We start from the raw sequence: 19,687 nt of genomic DNA, 5'->3' as shown, positions 1-19,687 counted from the left end.
GTCTTAAATAGCAACAACAAAGAGTGAAAAATATTGTTGATTTAGATTATTTAGAATGCTTAAGATTAATTTTCAAAGTGGTAATTGGGTTTGACTTGATGTATTATTGGTGATTAATATTGATATTCGGTATATAAATTTATTATAAAGATTATTATACAGTATTAGACAGTGTTCTATAATATAGGAGCATTGACTGCTTATCTATATACTTAATTGAAGTATTAGAATAGATTTTGCAATTCAGGAGCAAAATACTGAATGGTGATCTGGGACAATATATTTAACATAGTGCAACAGCAAAAACAAATATTAAGAGAGCTGACCTCCACGACAACTACGGCTTTGAAAACAGGAAGGAAGACCACTCCGACCCTATCGACCACTTTGACATCTGCTTCACAAACAATCCAAAAAACCACTGAAGAATCTCTAATAGGGGGAAAACAGCCTAATGTCTCCAATGTTAACATACAAGCTACCCTACTATCCTTGCAAGAAGCAATGTCTAAGATGCAAGAAATAATGATTAAGAATCATAACGAAACCAGAGCGGAAATTAGCGAATTAAAAGATGAGATAGGAAAGCTTAAAGCGGAAATGAAAGCGGATATATTAAAGGTGGAAGAAAAGATAGAGTCCCTGCAACAAGCTATGGAGAAAAACGAAGTTAAGATAAAAGAAATAGAGAGTAGGACTGAACGGATGGAGACAAATTTTGAAAGGATAGATGAGGAATTCAAAAATGTAACTAGAGAAATGGAAGACTCTCTGGTCCATCTCGAAATGGATAAAGCAGCGGCATATTTAAGGTTTCAAAACGTGGCGGAAGCGAAAAATGAAGAACTAGAACAACTAATGGCAGAATTATTGGCTGAATTGTTAGGGAAAGAAAAAGACGATCTAATTAAAGAGTTTGATGAGGTGTATAGGGTCAGCACAAATTATGCTAGAAACCATAATTGCCCGAGAGAAATTCATATTCGTTTCACTAGGAGATGTGTGAGAGACTTAATTCTTAAAATGTCCAGAGAGGAAACAATAACATATAAAGGCAAAGAGATTATGATCCTAAAACAAATTCCAAGAAAAGTGAGGGTCATAAGACAGGATTATAAATTTTTAGCCAACGATTTAAACAAAAAAGGAATTCCATTTAAATGGATAATCCCAGAAGGGATGTTAATAACTTGGAAAGAGAGAAAAATCCAAATAGACTCTATAGAACAGGCCCAAGACTTTCATGAACAGCTAATAGGCACAGATGACCAATATACCAAGGAGGAAACTAAAAGGAAACCACAGGATGACCGTAATCTCCATAGAAACCAAAAAGAAGGACTTCCTCAAAATTCAAGGAACAATAAACCACAACCAGGGAGAGAAGAATTAATCTCACAACAACAGCAAGAAGAAAACCGAATTATCACTAGACAAAAATCTAAACAGATTTAGATAAATGGAGGAAGGGAAGAAACTCCTCTCCATTAATATAAATGGTTTAAATTCAACATCTAAAAGGAAAAGGATATTAACTAAATTAATTAGACAAAACACCGACATAATATGTCTACAAGAAACACACATTAAGAAAAATGATGAAAGATATTTAATTTGCCCGAAACCTTTCACAGCACCAGCAGACAAACATAAGAAGAAAGGAATTGCAATATATGTGAAAAATGATGTAAAAGTAGAATTAATCTGGTCGGACCCAGAAGGAAGAACTCTGGTTATACAAATTTGGATTAATCATATCACATTTTTATTGGCGGCAATCTATGCGCCATATGAAGAACAAGGGAAATTTTTTAAAGATCTCCACCAAAAAATAATAGCTTTTGAAAATAGGAATATCTGCTTGATAGGCGACTGTAACTCCATTGCTGACCATCAAAAAGACCATAGTAATGCGAATAAGAACAAGAAAGGGAAAAGAGAATTTTCTATGTCCTGTAAGGATATGATGAAAGAATTAAACTTAATAGATTTATGAAGAAAACTAAATCCAGAAGAGAAACAGTTTATGTATTATTCTAATCCGCACAAAATTTGGACCAGAATAGACATGGCTTAGATGGACCCGGAATTGGCTAATGAAATAAAAGAAATTAAAATTTTACCAAATGAATGGGCTGACCACAACCCAATACAATTAATTTGGAGAGATAGGAGAAAAACAAAGAAAAGATGGACATTAAATACTCAGTTAATAAATGAAGAAGAGTACATCAATAAGCTGAAAGAGGAATTAAATTATTTCCTAAAAGAAAACAATAATGAAGCAACCATGAAACAAAATATTTGGGACACAATGAAGGCAATTATAAGAGGAATAACAATCTCTTATAATGCCATGAGAAATAAAAGAACACATGCCCAACAAAATGAATTACAACAACAAATTAAAGAATTAGAAATACAACTACAAAAAAACCCTAAAAACCAGAGAATACAAAATCAGTTAATAACAATGAAACATAAGTTGAACTTACTTGAACAAGACAAAATAGAAGTTAATTTGAAAATGTCCAAACAAACTTATTTTGAGTATGCAAATAAACCAGGAAGATGGTTATCCCATAAACTTAAAAAAGAGAAAGAAAAGAGATTGATATATCAACTAATGGATGAGAAAGGCGTCTTACAACATGAGATAGAGAAGAAAAAAGATATCATTTACAACTATTTTCAAAGATTATATAAAAAGGAAGAAGTTAATGAAGATAAAATAAGAACTTACTTGAGGATACGAATGACAAAGTAATTGGAGAGGAAGGGATAGAATTATTAAATAAAGATATTACATTGTCTGAATTGAAGTCAGCAATGGAGAATCAAAGTAATAACAAATCTCCAGGACCAGATGGGATTCCGGCAGAAATATACAAAGCTATAATGGAACTAGTAGGACCACTGATGCTGGAGGTGTTCAATGAGCCACTTCTGGCAGCTAAGATGCCAGACTCATGGAGGGGGGCGTTGATTTCTCTAATCCCGAAGGAGGATGCAGATCATAGATATATTAACTATTACAGACCGATTTCACTTTTAAATGCCGACTATAAATTATTCATCTCTATTATAGCTAATAGAGTAAAACAAGTTTTAATCCCACATATTCACGAAGATCAAAATGGATTTCTTCCATCCCGTCAAATAAAGAACAATTTAAGAACTGTTATCGATGTCTTAGAATACTATGAAGCCCATCCGGAAAAACAATCCGCACTCATGTTTTTAGATGCCGAGAAAGCATTTGACAACTTAAACTGGCATTTTTTAATTCAAAAAATTTACAATATGAGTCTTGGCACTAAATTTGAAAACATTATAACAACAATCTATAATACACAACAGGCTAATATACTAATTAATGGCGAACAAACAGGTCCAATAAATATAGAAAAAGGTGTTAGACAGGACTGCCCTCTCTCACCTCTTCTTTTTATATTTGCCCTAGAATCACTTTTAACGCATATTAGACAAAATTCTGAAATTAAAGGAGTGAGGGTCAAATCAGAAGAATATAAATTACAAGTGTTTGCTGACGATAAGGTCTTCTTTCTGGAGGAACCTATGGAAAAAGGATATAACCTAATAAAGGAATTAGAACGATTTGGCACTGTGGCTGGTTTAAAAATTAATAGAAAAAAGATGAAATTAATGACCAAAAATTTAACAGAAATTCAGAAGGAAGAATTAGAAGTAATGATGGGGATACAGGTAACAAAAAGGGTCAAATATTTAGGAATATGGTTAACACCACAAGGTAAATCACTCAAAGAGAACAATTATGATAAATTACTCCAACAAACAAAGAAAGACTTAGAATCTTGGAATAAGCTGCAGCTTTCCCTATTGGGCAGGATTGCCTCGATTAAAATGAACATACTGCCAAAATTTCTTTATTTATTTCAGACAATTCCAATTAAGTTATCTAAAAAATTCTTCGAAGAATTAAGTAAGATAACACTTAAATTTATTTGGCAGGGGAAAAAAGCCAGGATCAATGTTAAGGCCTTATAAGATGCGAAAAGCAGAGGGGGTCTAGCTCTTCCAAATTGGGAATTATATTATTTGGCAGCTATCTTATTATGGTTAAAAGACTGGGTGAACTTACTTAATAAAAGAACTTTAGCATTAGAAGGGCATGACCTCCAGAGAGGGTGGCATGCCTTCTTATGGGAAGTGGGGAAACCTAAGCAGTCTTATTTTCATAGACACCTTATTAGGGACTCATTATTAATTAATTGGAAAAAATATGCAAAAAACACTATCTAAAAATTCCAATCTGGCTATCAACAATGGAGGCAATGGTACATCCCAATAATTTGGACATAACAAAAATGATCAAATATAAAGATTTATTAGATCCGCTAGGAAAATTAAAAACTCAACAAGAATTACAGGAACAGGGATTTAAAATAGATCAGTGGTTATATATTCAAATTCATAGCAGATACAAACAAGACATTAAAGATTTTGGAATTTATAGCAAACTGCAGTACTTAGATAAAATTTTATTAGGATCAAACAAAAAGAACATATCTAAATTTTATAAATATTTACTGGAAGTAGAACTAGAACAAGAGATAGTCAAAGGGAATATGCTAGCCTGGAGCAGGAATGTTGGAAGAAGTATTACATTATCAGAATGGGAAAGGATTTGGAACAGAAATATTAAGATTACAAAATCGGCAGCGTACAAAGAAAATACATATAAAATGTTTTATAGATGGCACTTGCCCCCTTGAGGCTGGCGAAAATGAACCTAACACGAGTCCAAAATGTTGGAAATGTAAAAGCATAGAAGGAACCTTTTTCACATGTGGTGGTCTTGCAAGGAAACCCAGAAATATTGGCAAAAAAATAGAAAATGGTTGGAGGAGGTAACCAAAGAACAAATTGAATATAAACCAGAGTTCTTCCTATTAGGGATCTCTGACAAACATTTATCTAAAAAGATGAAATATGTAACAATCCATATTTTAACTGCGGCCAGATTAGCATTTGCTCAGTGCTGGAAATCACCGTATACACCTACAGAACAAATGGTAATCCAGAAAATATGTGAATGCGCAGAAATGGACAAATTAACGATAGCCCTAAAAAACAAAGAGTCCTCAACATTTTAGCAATAATTGGAATTCTTGGTATAATTGGTTAAGCCAGAGATAAACTGCTTAAAAGATAAAGGGTAATTTAAGCATAGTAGATGAGATGAGCGTATTCGAATTAATTTAGGAGAAATGGATCTTACTGACTGTCAAAAAGGATATTGATTGTTTTAAATGCACCCTTTTCATTTCTACTCTTTTTCTTAGTTTCTTCTTCTTTTACATCCTTTCTCTCTCTTTTTCCAGTTCGTTAGTCCGGGTGTTCTTTTCTTTTCTTTTGTCTATGTATTGTCGATATGTTTTTAATTGTAAATTCAATAAAATTTATTTTTAAAAAAAAAGCATTTGTTGTGGTTCGTGGGCATTATTGACATGGAGAGTATTACTGGAGGGTAGTTCAAAACTTTCTTGAGGTATGGACTGACCATAGAAATTTGGAAGCCCTCCAGAATCCATGTTGCTTATCACCAAAGCAAGTTTGCTGGGTGTTGTTTATTAGGGAACAGTGGTCCCCTAACCTTTTCTTGTCCCACGGCCCGGTACCGACATCACAAATGATCCATGGCCCGGTACTGGCATCAGCACATATGACAAGGTGAGCGAGGTGATCCCAAAGCAAGAGCCCCCTTTTTGGCTTCATTTGTTCAACTAGAACCCATCCAACAAAGTGGAAAACTTGTCCTTCCACTAAGTCCAAATTAAATTTGTTTTTCACTCAGGTTTTTTTTTTAACAGTGGCACCCCATCTGACCCCCGCCACCTCATGGCACTTACCCACCCGCTTGCCTTGCAATGAAAAGATTCTTCCGCAGAAGTGGCGCAACTGACTCCCTGATATCCTCCTACACGGTTGTTTGAATTTAATCTTGCGCCTGGAGGTCACGTGAGCGACACGGCGCTGCCCGATTAATGCAGCTGGGAGCTTGAAATTAGTCAAACAGGAAGCAACAAAATGTTACTCGGCTCACTCTTTCTGTCCAGGGGCTCAGCAGCCTGTGTGGTTCTTTTGAAAATGCATGCTGGCTGTTACCATTCCCCCCACACACACACACACTTTCCTCAGGGCTAACCACCCAGATTGGCTATTTTTTTGCATATAAAGTTTTAAGCGTCTGCCTATATCCTGGTCCTACCTCTCTCTTTTTTTTGTTCTGTAATTTGTGAGTTCCTTTTGGGGGAATGAATGCCTGCTGTAGCAGAACTTTATGCAGTTCATTTTTCGTATTTTCATTTGGGGAGAAAGGAAAAGAAGAAAAATTGGAGTCTTTAAAAAACTTTCTCATCGAAACAAGATGGCGGCGCTCAGCAAACCGGCGACCCAGTAAATGTTCCCACGGACGTGTGAGGTACCAGTCCGGGGACCAGTGAAGTGGTGAGGGACCCCTGTATTAGAAGATTGAAATTTCACATTGTTGGAAATCATTACCGTCAGAGAAGGAATTTTATGGTGGATGCTTTATCCCGACTTCCTCAATATCATAGTCAACTAGGTAGAAGGAGATTTGTACATTGAATTCAAAAGGGGGAAAGTGGAAGAAGGGGAAGAAGAGGAAGGAGGAAGAGACCAACGAAGGCTGGGAAAGATTGACCCTTACTGCGATTATTCAGCACATTATACCACTCTTTTCCCAGGGTGCTGGAAAGAAACTCAAAACTTAAACTTTAGTTTGAAGATTGACTCATAAAATTTACTTCCTTTTTTTTCTTTATCACATCACTGTATCTGTTGGAATTTCTATTTGGTATTACTTTAATATTATCATTTTGGCACTATCTTTACAATTTGAACCCTTTGCTGCTTGCTTATTGACTTCTGAAATTAAGGTAAACTTTTTTCTCTCTTCCCTCTTCCCTTTATCCTTAGCCCTTCTCCTCCCTACCTTAATCTCTTAATAATTTACATAAATTTACTTACTTATAGAAAAAAAAAGGTATACTGTCCTTATAGATTTCATTGACAATTGATTTGATCGTTTTAAATAGCAATAACAACAAAGAGTGAAAAATATTGTTGATTTAGATTATTTAGAATGCTTAAGATTAATTTTCAAAGTGGTAATTGGGTTTGACTTGATGTATTATTGGTGATTAATATTGATATTCCTGGTATATAAATTTATTATAAAGATTATTATACAGCCCCATTAGACAGTGTTCTATAATATAGGAGCATTGATCAACTTTATCTATATACTTAATTGAAGTATTAGAATAGATTTTGCAATTCAGGAGCAAAATACTGAATGGTGATCTGGGACAATATATTTAACATAGTGCAACAGCAAAAACAAATATTAAGAGAGCTTTCTGACCGCTGACAACTACGGCTTTGAAAACAGGAAGGAAGACCACTCCGAACCCTAATCACCACTTTGACATCTGCTTCACAAACAATCCAAAAAAACCACTGAAGAATCTCTAATAGTGGGGAAAAACAGCCCTAATGTCTCCAATGTTAACATACAAGCTACCCTACTATCCTTGCAAGAAGCAATGTCTAAGATGCAAGAAATAATGATTAAGAATCATAACTTGAAACCAGAGCGGAAATTAGCGAATTAAAGATGAGATGGGAAAGCTTAAAGCAGAAATGAAAGTGGATATATTAAAGGTGGAAGAAAAGATAGGTCCCTGCAACAAGCTATGGAGAAAAACGGTTAAGATAAAAGAAATAGAGAGTAGGACTGAACGGATGGAGACAAATTTTGAAAGGATAGATGAGGAATTCAAAAATGTAACTAGAGAAATGGAAGACTCTGGTCCATCTCTAAATGGATAAAGCAGCTGCATATTTAAGGTTTCAAACGTGGCGGAAGCTTAAAAATGAAGAACTAGAACAACTAATGGCAGAATTATTGGCTGAATTGTTAGGGAAAGAAAGACGATCTAATTAAAGAGTTTGATGTAGGTGTATAGGTCTTTAGCACAAATTATGCTAGAAACCATAATTGCCCGAGAGAAATTCATATTCGTTTCACTAGGAGATGTGTGAGAGATTTAATTTTAAAATGTCCAGAGAGGAAACAATAACATATAAAGGCAAAGAGATTATGATCCTAAAACAAATTCCAAGAAAAGTGAGGGTCATAAGACAGGATTATAAATTTTAGCCAATGATTTAAACAAAAAGGAATTCCATTTAAATGGATAATCCCAGAAGGGATGTTAATAACTTGGAAAGAGAGAAAATCCAAATAGACTCCTAGAACAGGCCCTAAGACTTTCATGAACAGCTAATAGGCACAGATGACCACACATACCAAGGAGGAAACTAAAGGAAACCACAGGATGACCGTAATTCCATAGAAACCAAAAAGAAGGACTTCCCTCAAAAAATTCAGGAACAATAAACTACAACCAGGGAGAGAAGAATTAATCTCACAACAACAGCAAGAAGAAAAACCGAATTATTACTAGACAAAAATCTAAACAGATTTAGATAAATGGAGGAAGGAAGAAACTCCTCTCCATTAATATAAACATGGTTTAAATTCAACATCTAAAAGGAAAAGGATATTAACTAAATTAATTAGACAAACACCGACATAATATGTCTACAAGAAACACACATTAAGAAAAATGATGAAAGATATTTAATTTGCCTTCGAAACCTTTCACAGCACCAGCACAAACATAAGAAGAAAGGAATTGCAATATATGTGAAAAATGATGTAAAAGTAGAATTAATCTGGTCGGACCCGGAAAGAAGAACTCTGGTTATACAAATTTGGATTAATCATATCACATTTTTATTGGGCATGCAATCTATGCGCCATATGAAGAACAAGGGAAATTTTTTTAAAGATCTCCACCAAAAAATAATAGCTTTTGAAAATAGGAATATCTGCTTGATAGGCGATCAGGCTCCATTGCTGTACCATCAAAAGACCATAGTAATGCGAATAAGAACAAGAAAGGGAAAAGAGAATTTTCTATGTCCCAAGGATATGATGTAAAAGTAATTAAACTTTAATAGATTTATGAAGAAAACTAAATCCAGAAGAGAAACAGTTTATGTATTATTCTAATCCGCACAAAATTTGGACCAGAATAGACATGGCTTAGATGGACCCGAATTGGCTAATGAAATAAAAGAAATTAAAAATTTTACCAAATGAATGGGCATGACCACAACCCAATACAATTAATTTGGAGAGATAGGAGAAAAAAGTAAAGAAAAGATGGATTATTAAATACTCAGTTAATAAAATGAAGAAGAGTACATCAATAATAAGCTGAAAGAGGAATTAAATTATTTCCTAAAAGAAAACAATAATGAAGCAACCATAAAACAAAATATTTGGGATTACACAATGAAGGCAATTATAAGAGGAATAACAATCTCTTATAATGCCATGAGAAATAAAAGAACATATGCCCAACAAAATGAATTACAACAACAAATTAAAGAATTAGAAATACAACTACAAAAAACCCTAAAAAACCAGAGAATACAAAATCAGTTAATAACAATGAAACATAAGTTGAACTTATTTGAACAAGACAAAATAGAAGTTAATTTGAAAATGTCCAAACAAACTTATTTTGAGTATGCAAATAAACCAGGAAGATGGTTATCCCATAAACTTAAAAGAGAAAGAAAAGAGATTGATATATCAACTAATGGATGAGAAAGGCGTACTTACAACATGAGATAGAGAAGAAAAAAGATATCATTTACAACTATTTTCAAAGATTATATAAAAAGGAAGAAGTTAATGAAGATAAAATAAGAACTTACTTGAGGATACTCTGAATGACAAAGTAATTGGAGAGGAAGGGATAGAATTATTAAATAAAGATATTACATTGTCTGAATTGAAGTCAGCAATGGAGAATCAAAGTAATAACAAATCTCCAGGACCAGATGGGATTCGCGCAGAAATATACAAAGCTATAATGGAACTAGTAGGACCACTGATGCTGGAGGTGTTCAATGAGGCCACTTCTGGCAGCTGAGATGCCAGACTCATGGAGGGGGGGCGTTGATTTCTCTAATCCCCGAAGGAGGATGCAGATCGATAGATATATTAACTATTACAGACCGATTTCACTTTTAAATGCCGACTATAAATTATTCATCTCTATTATAGCTAATAGAGTAAAAACAAGTTTTAATCCCACATATTCACGAAGATCAAATGGATTTCTTCCATCCCACAATAAAGAACAATTTAAGAACTGTTATCGATGTCTTAGAATACTATGAAGCCCATCCGAAAAACAATCCGCACTCATGTTTTTAGATGCCGAGAAAGCATTTGACAACTTAAACTGGCATTTTTAATTCAAAAATTTACAATATGAGTCTTGGCACTAAATTTGAAAACATTATAACAACAATCTATAATACACAACAGGCTAATATACTAATTAATGGGCGAATACAAACAGGTCCAATAAATATAGAAAAAGGTGTTAGACAGGACTGCCCTCTCTCACCTCTTTTTTTATATTTGCCTAGAATCACTTTTAACGCATATTAGACAAAATTTGAAATTAAAGGAGTGAGGGTCAAATCAGAAGAATATAAATTACAAGTGTTTGCTGACGATAAGGTCTTCTTTCTGGAGGAACCTATGGAAAAAGGATATAACCTAATAAAGGAATTAGAACGATTTGGCACTGTGGCTGGTTTAAAAATTAATAGAAAAAGATGAAATTAATGACCAAAAATTTAACAGAAATTCAGAAGGAAGAATTAGAAGTAATGATGGGGATACAGGTAACAAAAAGGGTCAAATATTTAGGAATATGGTTAACACCACAAGGTAAATCACTCAAAGAGAACAATTATGATAAATTACTCCAACAAACAAAGAAAGACTTAGAATCTTGGAATAAGCTGCAGCTTTCCCTATTGGGCAGGATTGCCTCGATTAAAATGAACATACTGCCAAAATTTCTTTATTTATTTCAGACAATTCCAATTAAGTTATCTAAAAAATTCTTCAAGAATTAAGTAAGATAACACTTAAATTTATTTGGCAGGGGAAAAAAGCCAGGATCAATGTTAAGGCCTTATAAGATGCGAAAAGCAGAGGGGGTCTAGCTCTTCCAAATTGGGAATTATATTATTTGGCAGCTATCTTATTATGGTTAAAAGACTGGGTGAACTTACTTAATAAAAGAACTTTAGCATTAGAAGGGCATGACCTCCAGAGAGGGTGGCATGCCTTCTTATGGGAAGTGGGAAACCTAAGCAGTCTTATTTTCATAGACACCTTATTAGGGACTCATTATTAATTAATTGGAAAAAATATGCAAAAAACACTATCTAAAAATTCCAATCTGGCTATCAACAATGGAGGCAATGGTACATCCCAATAATTTGGACATAACAAAAATGATCAAATATAAAGATTTATTAGATCCGCCTAGGAAAATTAAAAACTCAACAAGAATTACAGGAACAGGGATTTAAAATAGATCAGTGGTTATATATTCAAATTCATAGCAGATACAAACAAGACATTAAAGATTTTGGAATTTATAGCAAACTGCAGTACTTAGATAAAATTTTATTAGGACCAAACAAAAAGAACATATCTAAATTTTATAAATATTTACTGGAAGTAGAACTAGAACAAGAGATAGTCAAAGGGAATATGCTAGCCTGGAGCAGGAATGTTGGAAGAAGTATTATATTATCAGAATGGGAAAGGATTTGGAACAGAAATATTAAGATTACAAAATCGGCAGCGTATAAAGAAAATACATATAAAATGTTTTACAGATGGCACTTGCCCCCTTCGAGGCTGGCGAAAATGAACCCTAACACGAGTTCAAAATGCTGGAAATGTAAAAGCATAGAAGGAACCTTTTTTCACATGTGGTGGTCTTGCAAGGAAACCCAGAAATATTGGCAAAAAAATAGAAAATGGTTGGAGGAGGTAACCAAAGAACAAATTGAATATAAACCAGAGTTCTTCCTATTAGGGATCTCTGACAAACATTTATCCAAAAAGATGAAATATGTAACAATCCATATTTTAACTGTGGCCAGATTAGCATTTGCTCAGTGCTGGAAATCACCATATACACCTACAGAACAAATGCTTATCCAGAAAATATGTGAATGTGCAGAAATGGACAAATTAACAATAGCCCTAAAAAACAAAGAGTCCTCAACATTTTACAATAATTGGAATTCTTGGTATAATTGGTTAAGCCAGAGATAAACTGCCTAAAAGATAAAGGGTAATTTAAGCATAGTTGATGAGATGAGCGTATTCGAATTAATTTAGGAGGAATGGATCTTACAGACTGTCAAAAAGGATATTGTCTGCTTTTAGATGCACCCTTTTCATTTCTTATTCTTTTTCTTTGTTTCTTCTTTCTTTTACATCCCTTCCTCTCTTCTTTTTCCAGTTTGCTAGGCTGGGTGTTTTTTTTTTTCCTTTTCTGTGTATGTATTGTTGATATGTTTTTAATTGTAAATTCAATGAAATTTATTTAAAAAAAAAACAAAAGAAAGTGGAAGGGGTTTTACAACCATGTGCATATGCTTCTAGGAAATTCAATTCAGCTGAATGTAATTGGATGATTTGGGAGAAGGAAGCATTTGTGGTTCGTTGGGCATTATTGACATGGAGAGTATTACTGGAGGGTAGTTCAAAACTTTTTGAGGTATGGACTGACCATAGAAATTTGGAAGCCCTCCAGAATCCATGTTGCTTATCACCAAAGCAAGTTTGCTGGGTGTTGTTTATTAGAACAGTGGTCCCCAACCTTTTCTGTCCCACGGCCCGGTACCGACATCACAAAATGATCCATGGCCCGGTACTGGCATCAGCACATATGACAAGGTGAGCCGAGTGATCCCAAAGCAAGAGCCCCCTTTTTCGGCTTCATTTGTTCAACTAGAACCCATCCAACAAAGTGGAAAACTTGTCCTTCCACTAAATCCAAATTAAATTTGTTTTCACTCAGGTTTTTTTTTTAACAGTGGCACCCCATCTGACCCCCGCCACCTCATGGCACTTACCCACCCGCTTGCCTTGCAATGAAAAGATTCTTCCGCAGAAGTGGCGCAACTGACTCCCTGATATCCTCCTACACGGTTGTTTGAATTTAATCTCGCGCCTGGAGGTCACGTGAGCGACACGGCGCTGCCCGATTAATGCAGCTGGGAGCTTGAAATTAGTCAAACAGGAAGCAACAAAATGTTACTCGGCTCACTCTTTCTGTCCAGGGCTCAGCAGCCTGTGTGGTTCTTTTGAAAAATGCATGCTGGCTGTTACCATTCCCCCCCCACACACACACACACTTTCCTCAGGGCTAACCACCCAGATTGGCTATTTTTTGCATATAAAGTTTTGCGTCTGCCTATATCCTGGTCCTACCTCTCTCTTTTTTTTTTTTGTTCTGTAATTTGTGAGTTCCTTTTGGGGGGAATGAATGCCTGCTGTAGCAGAACTTTATGCAGTTCATTTTTCGTATTTTCATTTGGGGAGAAAGGAAAGAAGAAAAATTGGAGTCTTTAAAAAAACTTTCTCATCGAAACAAGATGGCGGCGCCCAGCAAACCGGCGGCCCAGTAGAAAATGTTCCACGGACCGGTACCAGTCCGGGGACCAGTGGTTGGGGACCCCTGTATTAGAAGATTTAATTTCACATTGAAATACGTACCATCAGGAAGGAATTTTATGGTGGATGCTTTATCCCGACTTCCTCAATATCATAGTCAACACAAGAATGTAATTCAACTGCTCATACCAATAATTGACAGATCTGAGTCATTAAGAATAATTATACTTGCACCAGATCTGCCTGTGTTTTTAGCAGAAGATCAATGGTTAACAAACAACATAAATCAAATAGAAATGAGACATGGTATTGCCAGGCCTGGAACTAAAACTTATGTGCCAAACATTTTAAGATCAGTGGTATTAAAACAATGTCATGATATTAAGCAGGCAGGACATTATGGGTTTTTAAAAACATTACATTTAGCAAAACAACAATTTTGGTGGCTAGGCACGCGATCGAATATTGAAACTTATGTGAAATCATGTCCAGTGTGTATAGTAAATAAAATGAAAATAGGAAAGTCAACAGGTTTATTGCAATCAGTATCTGAACCAACGAAACCTTGGCAAGACATTGGGATGGATTTCATAGTTGATCTACCAGATAATAACGGATATGCGGTGATATGGAGTATTATTGATTTGTTCTTGAAACAGGCATATTTTGAAAGGAATACCATCAGTTAGAAAGTTAGCACAGTTGTTTATACAACATATATATCTGTTACATGGAATGCCTAGAAGAATTATACCTGATAGGGAAGTGCAGTTTACATCAAAGTAACTTTAACAAAGGTGTGGGTGAGTTTCTACTTCTGAGATGAGTTTCTGCTTCTGAGTTTCTACTCTGTTTTAAAGGAAATATTCTACCTTTTTAATATTTTCCAGGATATTTCATTTTTCTAGGAGACGGGTGGGTGCTAACTTCCTACAGCAAGATGCATGAAAATGTGACCCTATACAAGTAGTCCTCGACTTACAACCACAATTGAACTCAAAATTTCTATTGTTAAGTGAGTTTTGACTATATGGATAGCCCATGTAATTTTGGGGGGCAGCTTTATAGAAGAGGTTTATCCCCCTTTTTTCTGGGATTTTTCAGTAGTCCCCCATCCAAACACTCATCAAGTCCCACCTTTCTTAGCTTACCTGGGATTAGCCAAGATTGGTTAGGAGCTGGTTGTGTCATTTGACAGCACCTTGATACATAATTTATTGCCTGGATACCAGCTACTCCATTTTAAAAACTTCCCTATGTTCTAGTGTCTTTGAATGACTTGAGATCAACAAGGATAAAAAAGAAGTGGGGCATCTAATAGCGATCATTGAATTCATTTATTCACTGCAATTGCCCAATATGCAATCGATTAAAAGTATTGGTTGGTATCTATAAAGTCTTACGTGGCCTATGACCTGGCCATGACCACCAGTCCCATAGTACTGATTTGGTAGGGTTGGCATTCTCTCAGTTCCTTCAATTAAACAATGCTGTCTATCAGGACTATAGCGGAACCTGCTCTCTGGAATAATGAGATCTGGATCATTTCAATTTTGGGAGAGCACTGAAGACTTGGCTCTACCTCCAGGCCTTTGGCAAGCATGCCTGGTGCTCCCTTTTCTTTTCTTTTTCTTTGTTCTGCATTTGTTATCACTTGTCACTTTTGTTCTTTTATTGTTCTTTTGTCGTGTTGTTGTTTTTTTGTTTAAACTGTGTTTTTAGCAGTTTGTAAATATGTCAGAGTCACTGAGAGGCAGTATATAAATTTATTAGAGTTCGTTGCATAGTCAGCTAGATGTTTAGACTGTTTGAATTTTTATCCACCTATCAAATCCTTCCCAAAGACCTGGGATAGGCAGGTTTTTTTTTAATGATGTTAAAAGTATCATTGCAAGATGTAACCTGTTCCAAGTAAAGCTGCCTTTTGCAATTGACTGATGGTGATTTTTGTCAATGCTGATGGTGTTGAAGTGGTGCTTCTGAAGTTTTAGGATTGCACCCAAGACACCTATCATTCTTGGTATTATCTTTGCTTTCTTTTGCCACCGTTGTTCTGGTTCTGCTTGCAGGTTTTTGCATTTTATTATCTCCTCCAGTTCTTTCTTTGCTATTCCTATTTTTCCCAAGACAACAAGTACCCCTATAAGATGGATTGGGGGGGGGGGGAGAGAGAGGCAGGGAGAGAGAGAGAGAGCCTGCCCAAAGTGGCCCATATATTCCAGTGCACCGTTGTTGCTGTTTTGCCATGCTGTTATTTGTAATCAGTCAGTGCAATGCACGTATAGCAATTTGATCATTTTTTCGTGCTTATATTGGAGCAGAAAAACTAGAACTACTGAGCAAGGGGAATTGCTGTTATTTGTATACTCTTGTAAGATCACCTGCTATAGGAAAAATGCCATGCATTGTATGCAAACCTGGCTATAGTTTTATCTGGCCTTTCCTTTTAGATATTAAATGACTATTAAGTACTCTTGTTTTGGTATTGGATTCTTTATCTTGATGCCTCATTTTGTGTGGTGAATTCTGGCACGAAGGAGTGATAGAAATTGTAAATTATGCTGAGTAAGAAAAAGACAATCTATTAAGTAATCCATGGGTAGAAAATGTATACATTTAATAAGTGAACTCTTCAGAAATCTATTGAAGTTGAACTTGAAGAAAAAAATTGAAAAGCAACGATTACATTTATGAAAACAGCACCTCGAAGAATTACTCCATTTTATAAAATGTTTTATAAAATGTAATTTTATAACTTTATAAAATTATAAAACGTGAAGGTCTTGAAGGATTATATTTATGAAATGAAGATATGCAGGGAACAAAATATGTTCCCTGACCGGGAATCGAACCCGGGCCGCGGCGGTGAGAGCGCCGAATCCTAACCACTAGACCACCAGGGAAGTCAAACACTGCTTTTCTTAAAGGTCTTATCAGGCAATATTGCCTTTTTTTAAAAAAAAATACCTGTTTTTCAATAAATAGTTTCCTCTTTGATCGCAACGTTCGTTTAAAATTCACCATCCCCAAAGTCAATTTTTTCTAGTATTAGTACGTAACTAAATCTCAAACCAAGGCATTGAGAGTTTAATAAACTCACCAGATTAACTAACACTATCTTTCTTTCTGAGACTATTACTTTAACCTACAAATTAACGGAAAGAAATGCTTTTTTTCATCGATCCCGGACACTGCTTATTTTTTTAGAATGCGGCTACACCCATTCCCATATAGATCAGGAAGTGGATCGGGAAAGACGTGGGCCGTATGGGGATGACGCTTATCTTTGAAGAAAAAAAACCGAATTCCAAATAAGTTTCAAAAGAAAATGTTCTCAATATTACACGTTGAAAGTATTTTAAGACTTGCATTTGTGATTCCCATTTCATACCTCTCCTATATATCCTATCCTCATTTCCTATTTTAAAATTGTACGTTTATGCCTCAGTATAAGGACCTCAAAGAAGTCGCCAAACAGACCAAGTGAATGCGTCCATGCCGTCCCTAGGAGTCGAGGACCCCTTGAAACAGGCTTTTATTTTTAATTAAATGTTAGTCGTCTTGCTCCTATTTCTGATCAATCAGCAGTCATCTTTACCTTTCAGCATAAGTATAGATTTCCAGCAATTAAGGAAGAAAAAACAAACACAATGAATTCAAGCTGCTAAAAGCCCGATTTATTGGAAGACATGAATAAAGCCACTCAAATCCTGTTGACCAGAAAAGCAATACTACATTTCCTTTCTCTGTTGGAAGCCCCCTCACGAACATCTTCCACGTGTGTTTGTCCAGAGCAGTGATCTCTCTGCTCGGTGGATTCCATTCAACAATGGGGAGAATTTGCTGGCATCACCATAAATGTGGCATTTGTGTTGTCTATGAAGATGGCTGAAGATGGGCGTCTTAGACAGTGATAGGTTACAGGATTGAGTGGATTTCCTAAGGGCAGCAAAATATTTTAAAGACTCTAGGGTATTTTTTAAGATCTTTGGTCTTCTCCCTTTGGCTCCCTGGAAGGGGAGAAGGGAGGATGCTTCTCTAAGCACATTCAGTGCTGGTGGACTCAGCCGAGTGCTTGGCCAATTCCTTCGTCATGGCTTCCTTCAAGGCAGCTTGCACATCTGTGCCGCTGATGTTGGACAGCTCGTTCTTCTGGCTCAAGTTCTCCACCTCTGTGGCCACATGGTCATAGACATCAGTCAGCAAGGTCTTCATCAGGCTCCTGGCCTTGGCCTCCATCCGCACCTTGGGCATTTGCCGAAGAACCTTGGCGGCAAAGAACCTTGGGGAGCAGATCCTCTCTGGACCACTGTCCACTGGCTTGGCGGCAGAGGATTGCTTGACCCGACGCTTAGGACGAGCCTGGTGCTTCTTCTTTTTCCTAGGCTGCAGTTTCTTCTGCTTCCGCTTAGCTAGTTGGTGCTTCTTTTGGATTTTCTTTCTCTTTGCATCTCTGGCTTTCCTTTTGCCTTGCTGTCTGGCAGCCATTGTTCTTTTCTCTTGAAGCTCCTGCTTGAAATGTCACCAGGCTTTTGCCAGGCAAAGTCACTTATAGATAATAACATGCAAATGAGACACCTGTATGGAGTGTGCTGATTGGGTAGCCTTACCTTTGTCGTATCCATGGAGCCATTGTTACGAAGGACAGGATTGTGATCTAATTTTTGTAATCATCAAGAAATAAAGTTTAACTCTGCCACCATTTCCTGCTTCAAGGATTTCCTAACTATATTTAAATTTTGCAATGAAAATTCATTTTTACCATCACTAAATACCCTAGTTTCTAGATCTTCATCCTCAAATCTTACTCTTATTCCCAAAATCAATTTGATTATCTTTAAACACAGAATAATACTTTGAGTTTATAAGCATCTTTACAACTTAAGTTTACCATTTCCTTGGCTTGCTGCAAATGAAGTCTGCAGTAGCCTAATATTTGGGATGAATGCTATTTTACCAAATGTCTCTGCTATATTCAAGCATCTTCTTAGAAAGAAATTAGAGGTAAAATCCACAGAAAACAATTTTTCACAAAGGAAAATTCCAAGAAAGGTATTTGTTCCCCCTTCATGAAGAATTGATAATAAGTGATAGAAGCTGCTGTGATTATTCAGACATATTTAAAAAATCAATAATTCCAAGACAATTTATATGCCAAGGTTTGAATAATTGCTCTCTTTACTTCAGAACAGGCTTGAGCCACCTCCTAGTCTTCTTTCCAGTTGTTAATTTCTATGAAGAGCAAGTTTCCATACTTCAATTCAGCATTTGAAATATGCTAATTTGTAGATGAACAATAGCTACAATGAGATTTCAAATAAACACATCAAAGATCTGAGCAAGCCTTCCATAGAAATTCCAAAAGCATCAGATAATTTATATGAAAATGTAATTACAACTTTCATTATACCTTGTATAAGAGCCAGCTTCTGGGGAGTTTTGGCAAATATTCTAGTTGTATCATTTTGAATACACCCAATATGTATACCTAGCAAAGCTTTGTTGATGCTAGAAATGACTGCTAGTATTGTTGTGTATGAATTTTTCTTTGTTTCATGACCAAGGCAAAAGAACTACAAGATTTCATATACCTTTATTCCATTTTTCAAGATAATTTTGCTCTTTTGATAGCTATACCATCAGTGTGTTACATAGTTAGGCTTGTCATCACCATCTGTCTGCCCACAACTCTTAGATTCTATTGTTTTAATTGAACATTTTAATCTCAAAGTCATTCCATTCAAGATTTTTAAACTGGAAATGGTGTACAAGATTTTAAACTAGAAATAGTATAAGAGATACAATATACACATGAGAGTGATTAAAGCTGCTAAAATCCTGATTTATTGGAAAAACAAGATACATAATATACGATGCTCCTTTTCTTATCAGAAACCACTTCACAAATAATTGAAATCAGGTTGATTGTTCTGATTCTTCTTTATAGTATGGAATTATCTCTAGTACAGACAGAGCAGTCCAACATTTGTTTCCTCAGCAGGTAGTTCAGTTGATTATCAATATGCAGAATGTTGTTTA

At 35.6% G+C, this 19,687-nt stretch overlaps 2 protein-coding genes and 1 non-coding gene across 3 annotated transcripts in view; all 3 read right to left on the bottom strand.

Annotated features, from left to right (window-relative positions):
• LOC148126801 (uncharacterized) overlaps nt 1-19,687 on the bottom strand; it is a 183,895-nt gene that overhangs the window by 26,381 nt on the left and 137,827 nt on the right. The gene's annotated exons all lie outside the window — the stretch shown is intronic.
• Nucleotides 16,480-16,551, bottom strand: TRNAE-CUC (transfer RNA glutamic acid (anticodon CUC)). The gene has a single exon. It is a non-coding gene; the product is annotated as a tRNA-Glu (tRNA).
• LOC113447657 (histone H2B.1-like) lies at nt 17,326-18,149 on the bottom strand. Its single transcript, XM_026717958.2, has one exon. The coding sequence runs from the start codon at nt 18,134-18,136 to the stop codon at nt 17,687-17,689; it is 450 nt and encodes a 149-aa protein (XP_026573743.1). The 5' UTR covers nt 18,137-18,149; the 3' UTR covers nt 17,326-17,686.

Source organism: Pseudonaja textilis, chromosome 2 (genome assembly GCF_049901715.1).
Source record: "Pseudonaja textilis isolate UNSWEBS1 chromosome 2, rPseTex1.2, whole genome shotgun sequence".
NCBI classification, from domain to species: Eukaryota; Metazoa; Chordata; class Lepidosauria; order Squamata; family Elapidae; genus Pseudonaja; species Pseudonaja textilis.
This window is presented reverse-complemented; position numbering and strand designations above follow the sequence as displayed.

What these genes read in the sequence shown, in the direction of transcription:
- LOC113447657 (XM_026717958.2), bottom strand. Translation starts at nt 18,136, where the DNA reads ATGGCTGCCAGACAGCAAGGCAAAAGGAAAGCCAGAGATGCAAAGAGA.